This window comes from Furipterus horrens, unplaced genomic scaffold, assembly GCF_987537825.1.
Source record: "Furipterus horrens unplaced genomic scaffold, mFurHor1.1.pri manual_scaffold_13, whole genome shotgun sequence".
NCBI lineage: Eukaryota > Metazoa > Chordata > Mammalia > Chiroptera > Furipteridae > Furipterus > Furipterus horrens.
Window position 1 is genome coordinate 53,927,544 of NW_028327183.1, and position 26,855 is coordinate 53,954,398.

Consider the following 26,855-nt stretch of genomic DNA (forward strand, 5'->3'; position numbering starts at 1 on the left):
CAAGTACAGTGACGGTGAGGAAGTGATGAGTGCCACCTTGTGGACCTGCCCCTGAAAAGACCTTAACTTCCAGTGGACTTTGCCTCAGAAATTTCTTTTCCAGGTTTAAATATGCTGGTATGAAACCAGAAAGTTGGCGTCTGTGCTGTTTGTCACCGCCAGACCCAGTAAGTAGAGACAGGGATTCCAAACGTGAAAGATAAAGACAGAGTCCTGGGGGCAGCAAGAGAGAGGTGGTGAGTTGCCTACAGGGCTGTGCCTATAGAACTATCAGCTGATTTCTCAGAGGACCCTTTGCAGGCAGGAAGGGACTGGCAAGCAGTATTCAACGTAATGAAAAGCAAGGACTTACAACCAGGATTACTCTATCCAGCAAGGCTATCATTTGGAATGGAAGGGCGAATAAAGTGCTTCCCAGATAAGGTGAAACTAAAGGAGTTCATCATCACCAAACCATTATTATATGAAATGTCAAAGGTACTTAAGAAAAAGATCAAAACTATGAACACTAAAATGACAACAAACTCACAAGTATTAACAACTGAATCTAAAAAATAAAAACAAAATCCAACTAAGCAAACCAGAATAGGAACAGAATCATAAGTATGGGGAACATTTGCAGGGTTATGAACTGGGAGGGGAGTGGGGGAGAATTGAGGAAATGGTGGAGGGAATAAGAGGCATAATCGGTTGGTATTAAATAAGCAGAGGGATGCTAAGAATATAGGAAAGGGTCAAGCCAAAGAGCTTATATGCACAACCCATGGAGATGAACTAAGGGAGGTGGGGTTGCTGGGACAGGGGGATACTGAGGGTAGGGGAGCAAAGGGGAAAAAATGGTACTGTAACAACATAATCATTAAAATATACTTTAAAAAAAACCTCACCCCTGTCGTATAGGTCAGCTCACTTATGGCACAGGTAATCTCATCTCTGTTAGACGTACACGTACACTATTAGATGTCTCACTATAAAACAGTTCTCAACAGAGTAGGTTGTCCTGGGGCCCAAAGTTAGAGGTGAATACTTTATATTTTTACTTTCTCTTTGTCTCTTCATCTAAAGTGAATTTTTTTTTTAAAGAGTAGTTTTTATTTTACTATTTTCTTTATTTTTAGAGAGGACACAAGAAGGAGAGAGGGAGAGAAACATCAATGCGTCATTGCCTCTTGTGTCCCCCTATCTGGGGACCTGGCCTGCAACCCAGGCATGTGCCCCGACCTGGAATAGGATCAGTGACCCTTTGGTTCTCAGGCCAGTGCTCAATCCACTGAGCCACACCAGCCAGGGCTAGTGACTCTCTTAAAGACAGCATGTTCCTGGCTCTAGTTTTATCTTTCACTACCCCCAGGTGTTTTCTCAAAAGATTTTATTTGTAGGGAGAGGGGAAGGGAGGCTGGGAAGGAAACATCAATGCGTGGTTGCCTCTCAAACACCCCACTGGGGACCAGGTTGGCAATCAGGCATGTGTCATGTCTGAGTATCGAACTGCTGACCCTTTGGTTCACAGGCCGATGCTTAATCCACTGCCACAAAAGCCAGGGGCATCCCATCTTTCTAAAAATATTTTTAAAGTGAGGGGAAGGAGAAAAGAGAGGGAGAGAAGCATCCATTGGTTGCATCTCACATGCAGCCAGGTATGTGCCCTGACCCGCAATTGAACCGGAAACCTTTTCCTTTGTAAGATGAGGCCCAGCCAACTGAAAACCACACCAGTCAGGGCTACCTTCTCTTTTTTGATTTGATACTTTTCCTGTTTACATTTCAGTGATTACTGATAGGTACATAATTACTGAAATTTTTTAATTCAACAATACAGTCATGGTAGTGGACTTGAACTTACCATTGACACCCAAACATAGATCTAACACATAAAAAATCAACAAGAAAACTACACTCCCCCCCCCCCAGAAAACGGTAGTATTAAATGACGCATTAAATGAGATAGATTTGGTACATTTGCAAGATTTTACCCCAAAGCAGAATATATATTCTGGACACAATGAACAGAATGAACTCTAAACCTAGGGACAATATGTGCTTTTCAAAAATTTATCACAATAAACCAGAAAAATCAATGTAGGTAACACTTGTATTGATACCTCTCTTACCGAAATATCTGGAAATGAAACAACTCTCATCTAGCTGAGATTTTATTCCTATTCATGTTTTCGGCCCTGGACTTTGTCCTGTAACAACCTGCAGCCATAAAGCCACTGTTCTATGTAATGAGTCCTAGATACAAACCATCAGTTGATGCACATACTGCTGCACATATTGTGTCTATACCTATGTCAGGAAGTAAAGTAGAACAGTATTCAATATCTAGTTTCTATGTTTGTGTTGATTTATCAGGCAGGGACAGGCACAGGAACTATTATTTAGGAGCTTGTACAGATTCAGCACAGGACACTGAAGAAGCCAATGGACTTCAAGGTGTCCATTTAAAATTTTCCCCACCTGAATTCCTGGAATTGCTGCTGATGGCTTGAAATATCAAGGTACAAGGTGGCCAATGGATATACCTCTAACTATGGAAAAAACATAGAAATAAGCTTGTATCCAAAATAATAAAGAAAATTTTGAACACAAAGTCAGTCATGGTGTCTGGGATTTCTCTGGAAAGAATGATGAAATTGAGCAGCTGCCAAGGAGCCACCGGAGGGGCTGCTGGAGACACCTTCCCTGCCATGGCTGAGAGCGACTGTGATACGGTGATGGTTCTCTGCAAGAAAGGCCCCACGGCTGCGCAGGGCAAGTCCAAGCAGGCCATTTTAGAAACCCAGCGGTGAGGAGAACACGTGAAGACTTCCAAGAAATGGGCTGTCAGCCAGAACAAACAGCATGCGATCACCAAGGACATGGCCAAGCTGGACCGGGAGATTGAAGAGCTTCACCATGATCGGGTGACCCTGCAAGTGGGCAAGGTGATCCAGCAAGGTCGGCAGAGCAAGGGACTGATTCAGGACCTGGCGACCAAAATCAATGAAAAGCCCCAGGTCATTGCCGACTACGAGAGTGGACGAGCTATTCCTAATAACCAGGTTCTGGGCAAAATAGAGAGAGCCATTGGCCTCAAGCTCCGGGAGAATGACATTGGAAAGCCTATCGAGAAGGGGCCAAGGGTGAAATGAACACAAAGCCTCGAAATCTGTGTGTTCCAGCTCTTCTTGTCTGGCTTACTCCCCCTGAGCCCCAGTGCCAGCATGGGTCTCTTCACGTGGCCGAGCAGAACATGAGGTGTCAGCCCTACCCAGGACCCCGCCACCCGAACCTGCTGTCAAACAAACCTTGCAAAGTGAAAAAAAAAAAAAATGATGCAATTGGCTACATTGTCACTGAGAATAATACCTTTTTAAATTTATCCTGTTTTTACTTCATAAAGAAGGTAATGATGTAATACTGAGAAATTCTAAAGGACTCTAATGTAAATTGGGACCAGAAAGATCACTCTAAATTTTAAAAATATATTTTATTTATTTAGAGAGAGGGAGGGAGGGAGAGAAACATCGATGTGTAGGAGACACCTGCATCAGTTGCCTCTCGCATCTCTGACCTGCAACCCAGATGTGGGTTCTGACCAGGAATTGAATGGGCTACCTTTTGATTTGTGAGAAGACATCCAAGGCAGATCATTCTAACTTCCAAGAACACAAAACTCACTGTTATTTTCCAAAAGCCCATATGCACATTCAAAAGCATGGGGTTCACCGTGAGTTTTAAACATCATTTTTCTAAAAGACATAATAAAAGTACTTGCCAAATTCTGATGTGTCACTGTATTAGAAAATTTCAAAATTATTCATGAGAACATACAAAGGCTTGCTTGGAGATGTGGGAGGGGAGAACAGTAACATACTGTGGCCATAGCACTTCAAAGGACAATGGCTGTGATGTCTCAGTAGCTGAGTTCAAGAATTCACAGATTTTAAGGAGCCAACAATCAACCCCACAACTTCACACATTCACCGGGAACAAAAACATAGCATCAACTGACAGGAGATTGGAATCGCATTGATGTTTGTCATAGTATTTCAAATACCATCAATGTATGTTATACAGTCTGAGTAATTATACACATCCATACATGCAACTCCTTGACATTGTGAAGCACACTAAAAAGTACTGAACTATGTTTTAAATTTTGGATAATTTTCAATAGTAAGAAGTCTGATTTAGAACAATAACTAAAAACTATTTTTAACATTTCACTGTGAATTCTTTGTAATTTTGAAATTGTTTCAATTACATAAATTCCTAAGTATTTTATATTTCTAATGCCAATTACAGGCATAAAATCTTTGAAGTCTGTGAACTGTATATTTTGGACAAAAGTTCATCATTCTTTATTATGAACATAGAACTTCACCCCAGTTCTGCATTCCAAGATATATAATTCGACTTTAGGACCAGTTATACTATTTCATACAATCTCTTTTTGAGTTCTTTTGTCCACTATAAATTCTCACATGTAAAACAATCTTTGAACATTGAAAAAAGTTTTCAACACTCTTCATTAGTATTGTTTCTCTTTAGAATTCTAATGTTGAGTAAGGTTTGTGAAAAGGTAGAGCTTCACCTTTTTTTAAATTTGCTTTGTTCACTCCAGTATCAATTACAACATTGCTACAGAGAAATGAATGAGGATTAAAACCTTTACCAAATTTGTTAAATTTCAAGACTTCTCTTCAATATAAATTGCCTGATGTTGAATGGGGATTGAAAATGGTTAGATTCTGTTCAATTCTTCAATTTTTTGTTTCCCTCCAGCATGAATACAATGTTTATGAAATTTTGAGCACAGATTAAAAGCTTTGCCACATTATTTACATTCGAACTGTTTACCTCCAGAGTGAACACTATCATGTAGGATAAGACAATATTGCTGACTTAATGATTGTGCATTTACAATATATTTATATAAATTATCACCAGTATGAATGACTTGATGTGGCCTGAGTTTTGAGGAACAAATAAAGGATTTGCAACATAGTCCACATTTATAAGGCTTCTCTAAAGTAAGATGACTCTAACGTTAAGGACCAAGAACTGCATAAAGGCTTTGCCACACTCCCAACATTTACATGGCTTTTTACCATCTAAATGAATTCTCCCAAGTAGTGTAAGGTGTCAGGAACCTTACAGGTTTTGCCACATTCTATATACTACTGAAGCTTCTCTCCAATATGAATATTTTGATGTTGATAAAAGGTTCTGGACTGGTGAAAAACTTTTGCACATTCACACATTTATAAGGCTTTTCTCCAGTGTGAATATTCTGATGTTCAGTAAGTGTTTTGTAGTGGCGAAAGTCTCTGCCACATTCGCTACATTTATAAGGAATCTCTCCAGTATGAATTTTCTGATGTTGCGTAAGGTTTGAGGAACTGCTAAAAGCTTTACCTCATTCTTTACATTCATAAGGCTTCTCTCCAGTATGAATTGTCTGATATTGAGTAAGCTTTGAGGACTCCCTAAATGCCTTACCACATTGACTACATTTGTAAGTCTTCTCTTCAGTATGAATTTTCTGATGCTTTCTAAGTGTTGAAGACCGGCAAAAGGCTTTACCACATTCTGTACATTTATAAGGCTTTTCTCCAGTATGAATTCTCCAGTGTTGAGTAAGCTTTGATGACTCCCTAAAGGCTTTACCACATTCTTTACATTCAAAAGGCTTTTCTCCAGTATGAATTCTCCAGTGTTGAGTAAGCTTTGATGACTCCCTAAAGGCTTTACCACATTCTCTACATTCATAAGGTTTCTCCCCAGTATAAATTTTCTGATGGTTTCTAAGCAATACTGACCAGCAAAAGGCTTTACCACATTCTGTACATTTATAAGGCTTTTCTCCGGTATGAATATTCTGATGTTGAGTAAGCACTGACGACTGGGAAAAGGCTTTACCACATTCACTACACTTGTAAGGCTTCTCCCCGGTATGAATTCTGTGATGTTGAGAGAGCTTTGAAGAGTCCCTAAAGGCTTTACCACATTCTCTACATTTATACGGCTTCTCTCCAGTATGAATTTTCTGATGGTTTCTAAGCGCGGATGACCAGGAAAAGGCTTTACCACATTCTCTACATACATAAGGCTTCTCTCCAGTATGAATTTTCTGATGTTTTCTAAGCACTGATGACCAGCAAAAAGCTTTACCACATTCACTACATTTATATGGCTTCTCTCTGGTATGAATTTTCTGATGTTCAGTAAACATTGCGAACTGGAAAAAGGCTTTACCACAGTGACTACATTTGTAAGTCTTCTCTTCAGTATGCATTTTCTGATGGTTTCTAAGAATTGAAGACCGGCAAAAGGCTTTATCAATTCTCTACATTTATAAGGCTTTTCTCCAGTATGAATTCTACAATGCTGAGTAAGCTTTGATGACTCCCTAAAGGCTTTACCACATTCTCTACATTCATAAGGTTTCTCCCCAGTATGAATTTTCTGATGGTTTCTAAGCAATACTGACGAGCAAAAGGCTTTACCACATTCTGTACATTTATAAGGCTTCTCTCCGGTATGAATATTCTGATGTTGAGTAAGCACTGATGACTGGGAAAAGGCTTTACCACATTCACTACACTTGTAAGGCTTCTCCCCAGTATGAATTCTGTGATGTTGAGAGAGCTTTGAGGAGTCCCTAAAGGCTTTACCACATTCTCTACATTTATACAGTTTCTCTCCGGTATGAATTTTTTGATGGTTTCTAAACACAGGTGACCAGGAAAAGGCTTTACCACATTCTCTACATTCATAAGGCTTCTCTCCAGTATGAATTTTCTGATGTTTTCTAGCACTGATGACCACCCAAAAGCTTTACCACATTCACTACATTTATATGGCTTCTCTCTGGTATGAACTTTCTGATGTTCAGTAAGCATTGCGAACTGGGAAAAGGCTTTACCACATTCTCTACATTTGTAAATCTTCTCTCCAGTATGAATTTTCTAATGAAGAGTAAGGGTTGAGACCTGCTTAAACCCTTTGCAACATTCTCTACACATAAAAGGCTTATGTGCACATTTTATTTTCTGATCTAAAGTATGACTTGAAGGCCAATTATATGTTTTACCACATTCTTTACATTTATGTGTTTCTCCTGTACAGATTTTCTCAACTCTATCTACATTAGATATTTTACTAAAGAGTTTCCCACACGGAAAACATTTGTAAACTTCCTTCTCATTAGGAATATTCTTTTCTTCAGTACCTCTCGAAGATTGCTTAAAAACTGTGACACATTTACATCGTTTGTTTGTCTTCTCCACAATAGGAATAACATGATGTGTATTGTGACTTGACATTTGGTCAAAGAGTTCTTCACCTTCACAATGGTTCTCTGGAAGATGAGTATTTTTACATTTATTACAATTTGACTTGTGGTTAACAATTTTACAATTTTCAGTGCATTGATAACTTCTGTCTTCATTCCATGCATGATGGTAATCCTTGAAGACAGAAAAGGCCTTCATGTCACCTATAATTTCATTAAACATGAACATTATTCCCAAATAACTATTCTGTGGTACCTTTTAAAACATGCTGGTTGCATCAAAAATCACTCCAAAATTCATAAAATTTACATATTGGAGTAAAACAAAACATTATTTCTCAATGAAGTATAATAATTCCTTAATAAAGGAACGCCAAATTGATTAATTTAAATTCTATGTATGCATTAGATTTCACTACTTTTACAAATTGTATACTGAAAGTTGAATCACACTCTCCATTGAAAGATGATTCAAAGCATTATTTCCACCATGAATCAGGAGAGTTCATAGATTTTCCAAAGTGCCTTTAGAAGAATATATATACTTAGAAAATGTTACTGGGCTTCACATTTAGGAATTTGTTGATCTGCAAATGTCACTGCCTTAAAGTGGGAGTTTCCCCAAATATGTTTCACTGTTAACCTTCTTAGATAACAAAGATTTTATTGTGAATCTTTGGTAAGTTCAGTCCATTTTAATTTACATTTTTCTTCTGACACACTTTCTTATCAGCCTTTCATTACATTATCAAAGGAACACCTTTCACATCTTACCAGTAGTATTTTAGAGAATAAATCTTCTATTCTCGGCTTTTGCAACAAGGCCTGGTTGTCTTCAGATGACATAACTGAAATACACAATAAAGGTTCACAGGTATGACACTGAGTTCAATGTACATTGGAGTTAAGCAATTACTGAATATATTTCTTTTTCTGCTATTACAATTGTCCCATTTCCCCCCCATTTCTCTAAAATGTCCAGCCCACATCCCCCATCTCTCAGTCATTCCCTACACTGTTGTACATGTCCATGGGTCATTTATACTAGTCCCTTGAATAGACCCTTCCCCTTCTTCCCGTTTTCACCTCCTCCCTCCTTTCTGGCCACTGTCAGACTGTTCCTTGTTTCTATGCCTCTGGTTCTATTTTGCACATATGCTGCTTTTGTTCATTTGGTTCCTGTATTAGGTGAGATCAATGCTATTTATCTTTCACTGCCTAGCTTATTTCACTAAGCATAATTCTCTGCAGTTCTATAAACGTTATTATAAAAGACAGAAGATCCTTCTTTCTTTCTTCGCTGTAGTATTTCATTGTATAAATGTAGCACCGTTTTTTGATCCACTCATCTACTGATAGGCACTTAGCAATGCTGTTTTCAGCACATGGCTATTATGAGTATCACGGCTATGTACACAGGGGTGCATAGATTTTTTTTGAATTGGTGTTTCAAGGACCCTTCAGGTACATGCCTAGCAGTGGAATCACTGGATCAAAAGGCAGTTCCATTTTCAGTTGTTTGAGGTAATTCCATACTGTTTTCCACAGTGGCTGCAACAGTCTGCATTCCCACCAACAGTGCACTACGGTCTTATTTCTCACATCCTCACCGGCACTTGTTTGTTGATTTGTTAATGATGGCCATTCTGACTGGTGCAAGGTGGTATCTCATTATGGTTTTAACTTGCAGTTCTCTAAGGCTAGTGTCAATATATTATATTTTTGAGTACTTCAAAATGTTAAATGTTCAAAGCAAGACCAAGAAAGTTTTAATGAGACAAAGCCATTGAAAGTAAACAAACAGTTGCTTACACTTGGCAACCATAACAATCATATCCCCTGCAGACTATGGCAGTATTATAACAAAACTCCTCAAATTCCAAGTTTCTACTGTGGAGAGATAGAGTGTACAGTATGTTTACTAAAACCATGTCAATAAACAGTAAATCCATTGTTCATACTAAAAAATAAAAATAAAATAAAAAGGAATTAAGTGATTGATCAAAGACCACAGAATCTGCAGGACTGGAGAGCAGTGTCATGTATACAAAAAACGTAGGGATAAGATCTTATGAGATTTTTTTTTTACACCACCAAAACTAAAACTAAACCAAGTAAATATAGACATTGGGATTGCAGCAACTATGAAAACTCCTGCACGTTGAGGCAAATACACTGAGGGTTAAAAACACAACCTGTGGAATGGTAGAAAATGGTGGAAAGCATAAATCTTTCCAGGCTTTTAATAATTACTTTCCATTTTTATTTTATTTATTTTTAGAGAAAGGGGAAGGGAGGGATGAAGAGGGGGGAGAAACATCAATGTGTGACAGATGCTTCCATCGGATGCCTCTTGCACACCCCCAACGGGGGACCCGGGCCGCCACCAAGGGATGTCCCTGACTGGGAATCAAACCAGTGACCTTTCAGTTCACAGGCCGGGGCTAATGTCAATGAGCCACACCAGCCAGGAATATAGTTTTGAAGTCTTTAATATTAAGAATATATATCGAAGTTTTAGAAAACAACATGATAAAACAAGTAACAATTTTTTAAATGATCACAGATATATGGTGAAATATATTTTAAAAATGCAGAAACACATAATGACGTGACACAGGTTTTTTACTAAATGGTGCCATAAAAATTGAACCAATACACAAGAAGTAATATAACTCGACCACTTTGTCATATCATATACCAAAATAAATTCAAAACGGATTAAAAACTAAAATGTTAAGACCTAAAGCCATGCAAACACAACAACAAAAGATAGTCAAGAAACTCCCAAGCTCTTGAAAAGAAATTTTGGACATATCTTGGTGGCAGAGCAAACAAGAAAAAAAATTAAATAAATGAGACTACGTCAAAGTAACATTTTGCAGAGCAAAGGAAAGCATTAAGAAGGGAAACAAAAAGAACAATCTACTGAATAGGAAAGATTTCCAACAATGATGCTAATACACACACTATATAAGGAACTACACAACTTAACACCAAAAAACAAAACAAAAAACAAAAGCCAATCCAACTGAATAATGAGCAGAGACCCTAACTAGATATTTCCCTAAACAGGATATAAAGATGTCCAAGAGACATAGTAAAAGATGTTCAACATCATTCATCATCAGAGAAATGCAAAATGAGACCACAGTGAAATACCAGCACACATATATCAGGATGGAAATTATCAGTAAATTAACAGATCTGGCTGGTGTGGTTTAATGGACTGAGCGCCAGCCTGTGAACTGTAAGGTCCCTGATTCGATTCCGTCAGGGATCATGCCTCGGTTGCGGGCCATATCTGCAGTTGGGGGTATGTGAGAGGCAATCGATTGATGTATCTCTCACACATCAATATTTCTCTTCCTCTCATTTTCTCTCCTTTCTTCCCTCTCTAAATAAATACAATCTTTTAAATAAATAAATCAACAAAGAACAAGAATTGGTAAGGATGTGGAGAAACGAGTTCCCTCATGCCCTATCAGTGAGATTCTAAATAAATTGGTGCAGCCACTACAAAAAATAAAAAAGGAGGTTTCTTAAAAATAGGGAAACAAGGCCACATAACACAACAATTCCATTTCTGGGCAGTTATCACAAGAATATGAGAACATGAATTCAAAATTTACATACACCATTATATGCACTGGAGCATAGTCACATATAGAACAGAAGAAAATGACCCTCGTCACAATGGTACCAACACTCTGGAATAAATTACGTATTTTATTTTAGTTGACATAGGACAACAAAAAAAATTATATCTCAATAGGTCTCCTTCAATCCATGACTCATGTTTATTTCAAAAATTGAAGAACTACAAATATCCATGTTATTGAATAAAAAAAGTTAATTTTATACACTTCACAATTTCTCAAGACAAATTCTATACCAAATTCCTTTTCCAATCCACAGCGTTATGATTTAAATTCCCATGTCTCAAATCAATCTTCAAGGAAAAAAACAAACAAGCAAACAAAAGTGATCCTCATCATGAGAAAAAACAGAGAGGCCACAGCTGGGGAAAAAAACACTTGTAAAGGACAACATGTACAGGACTATTATGGAAGTCATACAAAGATGTTTCCCACCTCATCAGTGACAAAAAATGAAACCTGATCAAAAATAGACAAACACCTTACAGAGGCCACACTGATTATACATTAAAAATGAGTATATACAAGCACCCTAAAAACCTTATATCACTGAAGAAATGCACATTAAGACAATAAAAATTATACAGACAGAACATTCAAACAACACTAAACCCCTACTAGAAAGGAATACACAACAGTGAAAACAGCAAATGCTGCTGTGGATAGGGAGCAACCAAACTCACTCGTTCCTGATGAAAATGCAAAATGCTACAGCCCCTTGAGAAGAGAGTGTAAGGGTTCTCACAAAACTAAAAATAACGGGGTGGCTTGCATGGAGGGGGACAAAGGCTAAGAATTGGGGCAACTGCAATAGCATATACAGTAAGATTTTTTTTTAAACCTAAAATACACTTATTATATAATCCAGTAACTGTGCTCCTTAGTTTTTAATCAAACATCTAAAAACTTTTACTGACACAAAAGCCTAGCGGTGACTGAGGACGCTTCATTTATAGTATCCAATAACTCAAACAAATGAAAATATCTGTCAACAGGTGAAGAGATAAGTAAACTAAAATATATATTTTGAAACATTATTTAGTGCTATAAAGAAGTAATATACCAAGTCATGAACAGATGCCGAAGAAAACGAAATATAGAGCATTAAGAAAAGGTGCTCAGTAATCCCTGCCTTTTATCATCTAGTAGTTATGGATTGAATGATGTCTTTTAACCCTTTTGCCAAATCTGTCGCCCCCAGAATACAACAAGAATGCCAGCCTGTTAAACCAAGCACACCATTGTTCGGGGACAGCCAACTGACCTAGAGTCTGCACGATCCTTCCCCATGTGGGAAGGCCACCCTCCCCTCCACATCCCCCACTCTCATTAGGGATTTCTGGACCCAAGGGTAGGTAGGACGACGACCATGTCCAGCTTGAAGCAGTTAGGGGAGCATGAGACCTTCGCCCATTGTCCTTTTATAAGATTATGAAGGGCCATAATATCTGAGAGGGAGGGATTGTTATTTTTTATTGTTAAAATAATTAATGATTTATTTATTAAAAAAAGAATATATGAAAGGGTGAAGCATGAGAGCTTATATGTATGAACCATGCGCGTGGATTTGGTGGGGGATTGCTGAGGGAGGGCGGGTGCTGGGTGAAGGGGAACAAAGGGGAAAAAATCGGAATTATTGTAACAATATAACCAATAAAATATAATTAAAAAACAAAAAAAACTTGATGTAAGGATATAGAAAAACTAAATATATGATATTTAAGGTCAAAAAAAAGAAAAGAAAAGAAAAGGTGCTCAGTTTGTTAGAGCATCGTCCAGATACGCCAAGGTTGTGCATTTGATTCCTAATCATGGCACATACAGGATTTCACCAATGAATCCATAAGTAAGTGGAACAACAAATGAATGTTTCTCTCTCTCTCGTTCTCTCTCTCTAAAAAAACAATAAATGAAATTAAAAACACAAGAGTCCAACTTCAAAAGGTTACAGACTAAAATAACAACTATATGACATTCAAGAAAAAAAATGAAAGACACAATAAAAACATCAATGACTGCGAGTTTAGGAGACACGAACAGGCAGAGCACAGAGAACACTGAGGGTGGAGAAACAAGTCTCTAGGACACTATCATGTGTATATATGTCATCATGAACATTCAAGCTCGTATATATAGAAGCCCCCAGTGAACCCTACAGTAACCTAAAATGTTGGGTCGTGATGATGTACAGATGTAGGTTCATACACATCCCAAAAGCACCTCTCGGGTGGGGGGCATTGACGAGGGAGGAGGTTATGCATGCAGGAGCAGGGATAGTGTGGGAATTCTCATTTACTTGTACACAATTTTGCTGTGAACCTAAAACTGTTCTTTGGAAAAGTCATTCAGAGACCTTCTTCTCTGAAGGATCTATACTCAGGTCTGTGGGAGACCGGTATGTACGATACAGAGGGCTATAGCCGCTGTGTGGATCCAGGGCCAGAATATGGGCCTATAAGCCTTAACTGGCTGGCAAATGCACCCCACATACCACGTTGCTGGTCCCACACTACAGGGGGGTTTTAGAAGTAGAATAGGAATACAATGTACTTTTTGAAGCTAATGAAGCCTGCTTGCTCTGTGTAGCCCCAAATTCTTATCAATAGAATGTGAAAACAAAATGTTTAAGAGAGACGTCTAGAGTTTTATGATATGCCTTGGTGCCTCACAGTCTTGCTGCCTACCTCCCAATGATGATTTATGTTCCCCTTTGTTATTACTTCCAACCATTTGGTGGAGCTCTGCATGCTTAGCCCAAGCATTTCTGCACATAGCAAACTCAATAAAAACCCTGACTGAGAAAAGTGATCAGTGATCTCTTATGAGAGACACTCACCCCTCTCTTTCCTCAGACAAATTGTTTCTGAGTCAGTTCTTTCATCCGTGTCGAGGGAGCTGTGGAACAGGGAATCTCCCACAGCACTATGTATCTTTCCTATGGTTCTTTATGCCGATCGAAGAAAGAAATGTTTTCATTTTCCATTAAAACACACACGCGCACACACACACACATACCCCATATATCACTTCACAACAGTAAGGGTGGCCAGGTTCAAAGAAACAAACAATACTAAGCGTTTACAAAAATGTGCAGAAAGCAGACCTGATACATGGTGGAGTGAAAGATAAATTTTGATGCTAACAGTGTGAACAGGGAGTCTGTCAAGAAAACCAACAAAGCAGGGTAAAAACCACACAAACGTGCACGGAATGTTAATGGCAACTGACATATGGCTCGTACATAATTGAATCAACTCCCACTTAAGTACACCAAGTGGAAAACTTTCACTCATGTCCCTAATAAATAACCAAAACCCAAAAATGCAATAAACAAATTAGGGGAACCTATTATAAAAAGGAACCAGTGTAAATTGTTGGTGAGTGAGACTGAGGGGCGCTGGAGTCCAAGTCTTTGTCTTAAAGGGCCCAGACACAGACTTACTGGGACTCCCACGCTCTGAACTCCAGGCTTAGGACAGCAGCTGGAAAGGCCCCAGGGACATATGCAGAGGAACTGAATTGTCTGGCCTCAGGACAAAGGCTGGAGGGGCAGTTTTCTCCAACACAGCAGTCCTGGCACAGGCCATTACTCCCTTTCTGAGCCGTCCCCATCTCAGAGGTAGCAGGCAGGTGCCATATGTGAGTTCCCATCTAGAAGGCTAACACTGTAGCCCTCTCCTAGTGATTCCCTGAGACCCTTCCCACCCCACTTGACAGCCCACCCAAGCATGTCCAATGGCTTTTCCATACAAATAGCCCCTTTAGCCTCATGCTCCAGACAAGCCTGAATCTCAGAAACAAACTGCATCTGGCCTCTGCATGCCCCATACCTTTCACTCTGGGGCCGCACGCACAGCACTAGCCACAGCTGGTCTCTGATCACTCTTGGCCTCTCCTGGGCTTCTCCGCAGCAAGACAAGGAACATTTGCATATCGCTCTGTAACTCGTGTTGGGTGGAACCCAGCAGTTCATAGGTGGTGGCTGATCTTCCAACTGAAGGGAATACCCAGAGCCAGTGCACCCAGTGGATAGCTTAGGACCCTGTGGATTACAACCCTTCTTTTTTAAAGTATATCTTATTATGTTGTTACAGTAGTCCCAGTTTTTCCCCTTTGCTCTCCTCTTCCCAGTACTCACCTTCCCTCCAGCAGTCCCACCCCACGTAGTTCATGTCCATGGGTCATGCATATAAGCTCTTTGGCTTCACCCTTTCCTATATTATTAACTTCTTTCTCCCTGTCTGTTTTGTACCAACCAATTATGCTTCTTAGTCCCTGCACCATTTCCCTATTTCTTCCTCTTCTTCCTCCTAGCTCATAAGCCTCCAAATGATCCCCATACCTATGATTCTGCTCTGATTTTGGTTTTCTCAGCTGGATTTTATTTTTACTTTTTAGATTCAGTTGTTGATAGTTGTGAGTTTGCTGTCATTTTAATGTTCATAGTTTTGATCATCTAATTCATAAATAAATCCCTTTAACATTTCATATAACGGCTTGGTAATGATGAACTCCTTCAGTATTACCTTGTCTGAGAAGCACTTTACTTGCCCTTCCAGTCTAAATGATAGCGTTGCTGGATAGAGTAATCTTGACTGTAAGTCCTTGCTTTTCATCACATTGAATACTTATTGCCAGCCCGTTTGTGCCTGCAAAGTTTCTTTTGAGAAATCAGCTCATAGTCTTATAGGCATCCCTTTGTAGGTAATTTTCTGCTTTTCTCTAGCTGCTTTTAAGATTCTGTTTATCCTTAATCCTTGAGTGCTGTGTGTAATTTGAAATTTGGATCAACATCAGAAAACATTATATCAATATATAATCTGAGGTACAGAAAAAGAGAACGAAACTTAAAACAAATTATTCCATTATTTGCATTTATAGTCATTGAAAAATGCCGCTGTGAGAAAGGTTGGCACTTCTGGAAAAATTTGTGAGCGTCGCTTACAGCGACGTTTGTGCTCAAAGGGTTATTTTCATTATGATGTGTCTTGGTGTGGTCCTCTTTGGGTCTAAGCTGTTTCGAACACTCTGTGCTTCCTGGACTTGGATGTCTATTTCCTTCATCAAATTAGGTAAGTTTTCCTTCATTATTTTTTCACATAACCTTTCAATTTTTTGTTCTTTCTCTTTCCTTTTGGGACCGCTGGGACTCATATATGGCCTGTTTCAAATGGGCCCAGAGGTTCCTAAGCCTCTCGCTATCTTTTTCAATTCTTGTTTTGTTTTCTCATCCTGTACTGGTTGACTGTTTTTTTCTTCCTTATGACCGAAGTCACTAATTTGAACCAGTTTCTATCCCTTTACCATTGGTTTTGTGTGACTTTTCCTTCATTTCATTTAGCATAGCACTCACTTCTTCCTTTCTGAATTTGCCATACCTAAGCATATCTGTTAAGTAAGTGAGCATCTTTAACACCACTGTTTTCAACTCTACACCTGTGAGGTTGGCTATCTCCTCATCGGTTAGGCTAGCTACCTCCGTGTCACTTAGTTCTCCCACTGAAACCATGATCTGTCCCCTCTTTTGGGCCATACTTCTCTGTTTCCTCATGTTGACAGGCTTCTGTTTGTTTGCCTGTGTCTTAGGTAGAGCTGTCGCACCTGTTACGTTGTAAGGGGTGGAGCCTTAGGTATTCCTCAGTGCAGAGCCATCCATTTCACCACGTTGTGGCACTGTAGGTGGAGGAGTGTGAGAGGGAGCAATGCCGCTTGCTTAGCACTTGCCCATTTTCCAGGCACTTCTCCAGCTTTCTGTATGAGACTGGCGCCCCTCTAGCTGCTTCCCTGGCTGTAGTTCCCAGAGTGGGTGGGTTTGCAGATGTTCTAGGACTGTGGGGACTCTTTCAACAAGCGGACTCTGCTGACAGACCAGCAGTTTCTTCCTCCGACCCAACCCACTCAGGTTTTCATCATCAGAAACAACGAGGCTTTGTTTTCCCCGGTGTTATAGCCGAGAGCTGTGTGTTATGGTCTGTTGCTGAGAGTGCTCCCCAGGTGTCACTCCCTACTTTAAAAACCTGTGAGTGAGCTTTCCGCTGGCCTGCCGGTGCTGCCACCACCACACCACATCCTCTCGGCCCTGTCTCCACCTCTCCTCTCTGGCTGAGTATTTCCTCTTTATATTTTTGTCTGTGGGACTTCCATGCAGCTCAATTTTCTGGAACTTCCAGTTGTCTCTATTTTTGAGGTAGCTGTATTAATTCCCACAGGTAGATGGAGACCCACTGTGTTTATCTAGCACTCGAACTTGGTCGGAAGTCCCATACTGCTTCCTTTAGTTTTTATTCTTTTATATTTTAATTTTGGTTGGTTTTCACACCATGTTTATTGAGGAAAAGGAGGGAAAGGGGTTGGAGCTAAGAAAGAAGCTCTCAATCCACCTTGAGGGGCCCATTGGAGCAAAGGGCAGGGGGAGAGAAGACTCCCAGTCCACCCCAAGGGACCTTTGGAGTGTCCTCCTTACTGCTTTTTTTAAGTAAAATTTATTAAGCTGTTACAGTTGTTCCAATATTTCTTTCCTTTGAGCCCCTCCACCCACTATCCCTCTACCTTCCAACAATCCTTCTCCATGTAGATCGTGTCCATGGGTCACTCATGTAAGTTATTTGGCTTAACCCATTTCTGAATTGTTCTTAACATTCTCCTGAATTTTTTGTTCCTACCAATTATGTTTCTTGATCCCTGCACCATTTACCCCTTACTCCTCTTTCATAATCCCAACTGATGACCCTCCAAAATATACTTATACCTATAATCCTTTTCCTGTTCTGGTTATGTGCTCAAGTTCGTTGTTTGTTTTTTTTTAAGATTCATTTGGTGATAACTGTGAATTTCGTGTCACAACCAAACCAATTACACAAGTGACACACTCTTGAGGCAGAAACAGTGAGTACCAAAGACCCACTCATGACTTTGCTAAATAAGATTACTCGATATTCAGTAAAGCTATCATTTAGAATGCAAGGGCAGATAAAGTGCTTCCCAGATAAGGCAAAGCTAAAGGAGTTCATCAGCACCAAGCCCTTATTTTCTGATACCTTAAAGGGGCTTCTTTAAGACAGGGAGATCAAAACTATGAACATTAAAATGACAACAAACTCACAACTATCAACAACAGAATATAAAAAATAAAAACAAAAACAAAATAAGCAAACAACCAGAATTGGAACAAAATCATAGGTATGGGGATCATTTGGAGGGTTATAAGCTGTGAGGAGAAGGGGGAAAAATGGGGATACGGTGCAGGGATTAAGAAGCATAACTGGCAGGTACAAAATAGCGGGATGTTAAGGATAATACAGGAAAGCGTGAAGACAAAGAACTTACATACACGACCCACAGACACAAAGTAGAGGGGGTCAGGTGGCTGGAGGGAAGTGGAGTACTGGGAAGAAGGGAACAAAGGGAAAAAAATTAAGACAACTATAACAGCATAATCTATAAAACATACTTTAAAATAAGGGTTGATTTACAGTTTCTCAGCACCATGCCATATTTTTCCAGGTCCCCAACTCAATGGAATGGGAGCCAGACCTCGGTGGCCCTCACTGGAGAAAGGGAGGGGAGTACTTTGGCCCCAAGAGCTAATTGGATGACACAGGTCAATGGAGTAGAACCAGAGTACCAAGATGATATAGGTGAAAGGGATGTGTTGGAGACCACCTGGCCCTCTATGACAGCAACAGAAAAAACCTGGACTTTTCAAACTCCTTTGCACTGAAGCACAGCTTCCCAAACCATACTTCAAGTATGGCTTCCTCTGTGACCTTTGAGCCTCTCACCTGTGTCATCTGCTGTCCCATTCCCACCTACCTGAGTGAGAGGATATTGTCTTTTTCCTCTCAATATAGCAGCACTTCTTCATTTGCTCCACAACAGTGATCAGGACTGCCTCAGGGTAAACACTACCTGTTTATAAAAGAAATATTACTTTTGACAGAGATTCTCCCATTTACAATCCAGTTTGTGCTCTGGTAAGACCACTTGTAAAATATCAATGACCTCCAATGTCCCCCTTGAGAGCAAGGGTCTGAAAGTCAGACAACCAAAAGATGTTAAACTAATAAAACTCATTCTCACCCACAGAGACCAGGTTCCTGTAGTTCTCCAACATCACATCAATGTACAATTTTCGCTGAGCTGGGACCAGGCACTCCCACTCCTCCTGAGACAAATCTACTGACACGTCCCTGAGGGTAAAAGGTACCTGAAAAATAAGACACTCTTAACAAGGGGCCACCAGGAGTTAATAATGTAACCCAATGTGAAAACAAGTGTTAGAAGTGGGTTCAACCTAGGAGACTACATCTGGTAAGATCATTCTGACCTAGTAATATTCTCTAATGTACTTTCTAACAATGAGAAATGACAGTGACACCTGTCCACAAATTCACTGCAGAGACTTTTCAGAAAAATAACCTTTTAAATGAAGGAATAGACACAGCCACATGGATGCTCAGTGTTGTATTTGTATCATTCATGATAAATTGTGTATACTGCTCAGCAGGAAAAGGCATGGTGAGCTGGAAGTGTAGTTCTTTCTTCACTTTTAAATCAGACAACAAACAACTGCATTTTTAAAAATGCAAATTCTGATTCAGAAGTTCGGGGGATAGGGCCTGTGCTTCCACATCTTTAACAAGCTCACTTTTTACAAGTGACACCATTGTATCAGGTCCATGTGCCCTACTTCTGGAGATACACAATGAAAAACAAAAAATAGTACACATGTGATTTTGCATTAAAGGACTTTTATAAAATTTACACGTCTCAAGGAATAAGATATGTGAGCCACAATATTATTTGAAAATTTAGTGAAGGTAATCTTAGAATAACATTCTTATTCCTGTAAGAATATGGTCTGAAACATACAGGAAAACAGACCTTGAGATTTACTCCAAACTTGATCCAAAAGCTTTCAAAAAAAGAGACAAATACACATAAAGAGACCTCAAGCAGGTTTGTTGAGGTTTCTTTAACTGAGAATGATAATATTTTAAGAGTAAGAACAGAAAATAGCTCAACTGTCAACATTTTATGCACATGAAAGATACACATATTGAAAGTGTGTACAAATGAGGTGAAAGAAGAATTTTAATGTCAATGAAGTTATTTTTATGATTCTTCAAATCTCATATATTTACTTCTTAATAATACCTTTTGTTTAGAAAGTCAAAAAGTGGAATAAATGAAATGATAAAAAATAAAATAAACCCAGTGTTTATTAGTCTTCAATTTCTTTAAAAATTTTGCTGTATCACAAGTGCAGAGTTATAGTTTAGATATTTTATAGAATTCAACATACATTAATATGACACTTGTAAACTTTCTTGACAACACAGGAAGTGATCATGTAGAGTATGTCTGTGACATGTGTGTGGAATATAACAAAAATTTATACCAACAAGGCCTAATTGATTAAATCCTCCATTGCAAAAGCCAATTATCTCTAGGAAATAAAAATAGGGCCTTCATTTTCTAAAGCAAACTAAAACTGAAAACTGGGGTGGGGCGTTTCAAATGAAATATGTTTTTCTCCCCCATTATCTCTCAATAATTCCCCGCTACAGCCTTTTTAATGATGGAGGAAAACTATTCACTATTGGCAAACCGGCGCTCTCGCTGCCCCGTCCGCCCGCCCCGGAGGCCGCCGCCGCACAAACATGGCAGCCAAGATCCACTCCAGGCCGCAGAGTAGCCACCCAGTGCTGCTGAGCAAGATAGAGGGGCACCAGGACGCCATCACGGCCGCGCTGCTCATCCCCAAGGAGGACGGCGTGATCACCGCCAGCGAAGACAGAACCATCCGAGTATGGCTGAAGAGAGACAGCGGCCAGTACTGGCCCAGCATTTACCACACGATGGCCTCTCCTTGCTCTGCTATGACTTACCATCACGACAGCAGGCGGATATTTGTGGGCCAGGATAACGGAGCCATCGTGGAATTTCATGTTTCTGAAGATTTTAATAAAATGAACTTTATCAAGACCTACCCAGCTCATCAGAACTGGGTGTCTGCGATTATCTTCAGCCTGGCTTCGGAGTGGGTGGTCAGCACCGGTCATGACAAGTGTGTCACCTGGATGTGCACCCAGAACGGGGACATGCTCGGGAGGCACTTCTTCACATCCTGGGCTTCGTGCTTACAGTATGATTTTGATACTCAGTACGCTTTTGTTGGCGATTATTCTGGACAGATCACCCTGATGAAGCTTGAAAAGAATACCTGCTCCATCATCACCACCCTCAAAGGACATGAAGGTAGTGTCGCCTGCCTCTGGTGGGACCCTATTCAACGGTTACTCTTCTCAGGAGCCTCTGACAACAGCATCATCATGTGGGACATCGGAGGAAGGAAAGGCCGCACGCTTTTGCTCCAGGGCCATCATGACCGGGTGCAGTCGCTGTGCTTCCTGCAGCTCATGAGGCAGCTCATCTCCTGTTCGTCGGACGGTGGGATTGCGGTGTGGAACATGGACGTTACCAGAGAGGAGGCTCCTCAGTGGTTAGAAAGTGATTCTTGCCAGAAATGTGAGCAGCCCTTTTTCTGGAATATAAAGCAAATGTGGGACACAAAGACCCTGGGGCTGAGACAGCATCACTGCAGGAAGTGCAGCAGCAAGCACTCAAACTACCCTGTCATGGACTTCGAGTTCCAGGTCCGGATGTGTGATTCCTGTTACGACTCCATCAAAGATGAGGATCGGACTTCTCTAGCAACCTTTCATGAAGGAAAACATAACATCTCCCACATGTCCATGGATGTGACTAGGGGACTGATCGCATTGTGAAGATATGGGACATGACGCCCGTGGTGGGCTGCAGCCTGGCAACTGGCTTTTCTCCACACTGACCTGGAGCCGGCGAGGTCCGCACTTCCCAGCGGCAGCCTGTACCAAATGCCACCCTTCCCTGGAGCACCATGGTCACCATCACGTGAACGGACAGTGGCCACTTAAACACAGATCAACACTTCCCAAAATAAAAAATGTAAAGGTATATTTTGGGGTACTTGTGGAAACCACCTGTGGGGACAAATGTGGAAGAGGTCCACCTGCATGGGTTCCCAGAGGAATGGAATTCCTTCAACGAGACTTCCTCACGAACCGTGAGCTCATGTGGACTCAAAGATTAATCTAGCAAACAAGAGTTGTAGTGAAAATAGTGACCTGAAGAGGTACTGCCTAGAATGTTCAGAAAGCAGTTGTGAGTACACACGCACCTCCCCTGAGACCTGCTGGCTGCTGCGGGAGCTGGAGCGGGGCAGGCAGGGCTGTCTCTCTCCCTCGAGGGAATGGGGATGCAGGAGGAACTTCAGATCCCAGAGGTTCCTCCTCACGTGCTGGCAGGATGGGAACACGCTTTACACTTAGTGATCAACAGATGTGTTAAAGATGTCTGTTCTCTTCAGGGCCGTTGTCCGCACCAGGCACCTGGCTCGCTCGCTTCCCTTCTCTCCTGCCTGTCAGTGTGCCACAGGCAAAACCCACAATTGCTGTGGGTGACTTGTGAAATTTCTGTATTAACAAGGCAGTCCACATTCCCCCCGCTCTGCCCACATGTGCTCTGAGGACAGAATGTTTCTCTGGTGCCATTAGCATAGGAGTCACATGAGCTGTCTGACTTTGTAATTGCTGTTAGTAACGACTGCTGGAAAACCCAGCTACCAGCTCGCATGTGGCAGGAAATGATCCTTCTGTTCCATGGAACAGCCCAGTCCTCCAAACAGAACACATTCTAGTTCCAAGGTGAGCCCCCGTGATATTGTGGCAATTTAACACACCTCAGAGAAGAACTCCAGAGCATTTTAACTGATGCTGAGTTGTAGTTGGAACTAATGTTATTAATATTTCATAGAAGGACACTGGTAACCCAGAGCAGGAATCATTAACCAGATCCTGCACAGTAATTCCCAACTTGTAAGTTGCTTTCATTACAACTTGCAGAATCTGTTGTATCAGATGGTGTTCGAAAGGGTTTTGGCCACTTGGTACCAGGATGGAGAAGCGGTGTGGGAGGGGGCACCTGCTTTTAATATTCAAATATTTATTGTTTGGTTTTTTGCTTTTAACAATAGTACATGTATGTATTACTTTAGGACTAGAGAAGTAAATGGAGAGATACCTACCTTTCTTAAGGATAAATTTAAAAATAGCAACAGTATTTTTATTAGTCTTACTCATAGATGTTGATAAAAACTCACTACTGCATTACTATGTTGGGTTCATATCAAGACCACACATCATTATATAGTATATAACTAAGGGACTCAATCTGTTTTTTAGCAGCAGCTAAGAGGGCCTGCAACATGGGACAGGCAGTTAAACTGAAATGTCTTAATGGCCAAGGGACACACACAATAAGGGGAGGGAAGAAGGTTAGGCACATCTTTTAGGATGATCTACTTTGAAAGTTGGCATGCCTTCAGAAATAAGACTGAAGGCTTTTGTTGCTCCTTGTAATTTTTGTATTCTATCACCTGAAAAAAGATGTTTCCTTTAAAAAGTTTTCCTAGCCGTTCTGCACAATGTACACCACTAATATAATGTGGAGGAAAAGTTGAGTGATGGTGACTTTTGAATGGCAGTGTTGACCGTTGACTTGAGTTCTCTTTTGGTTCAGCCCACATAAAGGTGCTATCCTGGGGATTTTATGAAGTCCTGAAAGGAACATTGAATATGATCAATTCCTTGCCACAATGAATAGTGCCGAATTGTGGTTTCGTTTTCCTTGATTCTGTAAAATGTAATTTTTTTTTAAATGTCTGTGGTCGACTGAGCAGAGCATCGCAGCTGCCGAGAATATGCCATAGCTTTCAAACTTCTTTTTATTTTAAACAATTTTTAATGAAGAACTCCAGTGTTCCATAGAGACTGTAAGGTTGTGATAGCGCCTCCTAAGGAGTTAGGCGAATATAAATCAGGAAGGAAATGCATATTTCTGCAAGAATTGGAGTGAGGTATCGAAAAGGGAAGGAGGTGTTTTCCATATAGTTTTCTCTCCACCTGAGGCTGCTGTTTTTCTGTGGAAAACATGACAGCCTTGTCTTGTCTCTGTCATACACAAAGTAGCAAATGGGGTAATATTTTTATAGAGGTGGGCAAAAATTATTTTCTCAACTTTACAGACTGAGCACATAAGAACAGTACAGCTAGGCTTATAGCTATTGCCTTATTTTGCATTACTGTTACACAGGTTGTTGAAAATAGTTCTTCACGTAACATTTACCAGTTTTTCCATTCCTGAATACTCATGTTCCTTTGTACAAATGTATTTAAAAGTACAGAATGTTAGAGAAAATCCTTATGTTTAGATCTAGTATGTATGGGATAAGAAAATGCCAATTCCTTATTTTAAACATATTTTTGAATTGCCCTTTAAGAGCACAAGTGATAAAAGTACCCCTCTGACATTAGGGGCAATATTATTCATTTCATTGTAAATCTCTGTTTACCATGTCCTAGCCCTGTTCTGCTGCCTAGAGGCTATAATAAACCAGACACATTGCTCTAGACAGCTCCTTGTAAAGAATTCAGTTTGTTAGTATCCACATTTTTAAACTATTGAAACTGGCCTAAATAAGGGATAAACACCACAGTGGCTCACACCCAAGGAGCTATTTTCTAAACTCAGTTTCTTTAAATTACTCTCTCCTTCTGTTACTGGATCAGGCGTCTCTTAAAATGTAAAAAAAAAATGAGTTACACTTAAGGATAAATCATCTGCTCATTATAAATGTGAGGCTTGACAAATAAGTGATACGTGCTGTATTTATTGTGAGCAGAGTCCTGAATGCCTACTCTATTTTCTGCAGTTCATTACACAGTAATTCTTTGAGTAAGTTGAAGTTTAATTGTGCGACAAATCTACATTAGAATGCAATTTAAAGTGTTTTTCTCTATAACCTTTTTGACTGGGAAGGCAGAGCAACGTGGATTCGTACATTTTGTCCCCGTACAAGCTATGTTTCTGTAAGACATGGTGCCCTGCGGATCCCATAAGGATAGACAACTTTGTCCTTTGCTCCTATTTGTGGGTTCTGTTTTTATAGGGGGGGGGGTGAGAAAATGCATACAATAAAATAAATATTCCTTGAAAAAACAAACAAACAAAAAAAACTATTCACTATTGCTAATGACAACACATCAGTCAAATGAATATCAGGTGGACTGGAACAATGACTATCAGGTGACTGAGGCACACAGAAGGACTTGTAACCACTGCTCTGACATTACTGAAAATAAAAATAGGTAAGAAAAGAAATCATTGCCCCAGTTGGTGTGGCTCAGTAGACTTAGCCTTTGTCTGCAAACCCACAGGTCATTGCTTCGATTTCACTTCAAGGTACAGGCCAGGTGTGCAGGCCAGGTCTCTGGTTGGGTTCATGCAAGACGCAATCAATTCATGTTTCTGTAGCACATCAATGTTCATCTCCCTCTTTTTCTCCTTCCCTCTCCCTCCATCAAAACATTTCTTTAAAAAATCTTTTTAAAATGTTTGAAAAGTTAAAAAATCATTATGTGAAAAAATTGACAAATTCTTTCAAATACCAATGCACGTGACTCCCATGTGTTGAATACAAATACTGTAGTAAATTTAAATAGCAAGAGTTTTGTACCAAAATAGTGAGCTACTCACTTCCATCAACTCTTCGTCAAAACTTGAACCATCCTGACCAGTAAAATGAGCATTTTTTACCCCTGCTCTACAGAGCTCATGCTGCAGCCACATGAACCTAAAACCTACATTTCACTCTTCATTCACACCTGAGCCTCTGAGCCCATCCCAATAGGGGTGCTGACATGGGTGCCTCTCTAAGTAAATCTGTCAGAAATGGGATATTTTCAGTAGCTGAAAGTCATTAATTCAAGGCCATAATTTTTCACGGCCTTTGGGAAACTGGATAAAGATAATAAGGCAAGGCTCTGAGACAACGGGAGAATATATAAACTGCTGACCAGGACAATCATAATACTATAGGGAAAAACTAAGATGAAAAACCCTTACTAGTCAAGAATATCAGAAGCAGAGAAATAAAGGTCGTACGTTCTAACCCACTGATGTTCAGAAGAAAAGCAAACGCAGCTGCTGACTGAGGACACATCGTTTACCTGAGAAGCACCCATGGCGCCCTGGTTCTGCTTCTGCTCCAGGCCGTTTTCTCACGGGCTGATATGCTGTAGAGTCACAAAGGCATTTGAGACTGTGTCTTCAAAGGTTTCTGCACCGCCCCTGAATCCTCTTCCAAGTACTCACAGGCAGAGGGACCTAAAAATCCTGGAAAGGTCACCCTCCCCTGTCCTTCATCACAGGAGAGTCAGGAACAGTAAGCTCCTACATGGAGACCACACTGGCAGTTTTTTCTTTCTTCTTTTCAGGTGCTCTGTCCCCCACAGAGTCTTCAAACTCACAGAGCACTGAGAACGTGTGCTGCTCTCCTAAACGACAATGCAGCAGAGCACCCCGCTGCCTCCTCTGACCAAAGCCTGCTCCCCCCTCTTACAAAGGCATGTTGGCATACCTGTCCTTACTTGTCCCTTCCTTTCCTCCCTAGAGATAACCTTTTCCTTCCTTTCTGCTAAGTCCTGTTTTCTGTAGCACTGGGACAGACATATGAGACCAAGCATACCTCAGACCTCTGGGTACTGTGAGGACTTTGACAAGAAACTTCTAAAAGAGCAGACTTCCTGGGCAAAAAATGTTTCTTCTTTGCCAGGAAATTACAAAGACTTATTTTCAAAACATAAAAGTGACAAATGCAATTTGGATGCTGAAGTTTTTAAAATATTAGCTATGAAACCATGTCCATCAAATTTCACAATGAAATGACGGGCTTTCTGGGGTCCACGTTGTCCGAACATGGAGGCAGCTAGAATGCACACCTGGACATTTGGTATGTGCTAATCAATCTAGCC

At 40.4% G+C, this 26,855-nt stretch overlaps 1 protein-coding gene and 2 pseudogenes across 1 annotated transcript; 2 read left to right on the plus strand and 1 right to left on the minus strand.

Annotated features, from left to right (window-relative positions):
- The first annotated feature begins 2,690 nt into the window (after positions 1-2,690).
- Positions 2,691-3,134, plus strand: LOC149995349 (endothelial differentiation-related factor 1 pseudogene; annotated as a pseudogene).
- A 2,031-nt stretch (positions 3,135-5,165) lies between these two features.
- Positions 5,166-26,071, minus strand: LOC149995350 (uncharacterized). The gene is given in 10 exon segments (XM_090259190.1): positions 5,166-5,245; positions 5,248-6,336; positions 6,339-6,789; positions 6,870-6,956; positions 7,128-7,457; positions 8,057-8,130; positions 18,723-18,735; positions 18,737-18,849; positions 19,021-19,147; positions 26,052-26,071. Coding segments are annotated over 10 exon segments (2,379 nt in total). The 5' UTR covers positions 26,067-26,071.
- On the plus strand, positions 20,592-21,954 carry LOC149995351 (WD repeat and FYVE domain-containing protein 1 pseudogene; annotated as a pseudogene).
- Positions 26,072-26,855: the final 784 nt, after the last annotated feature.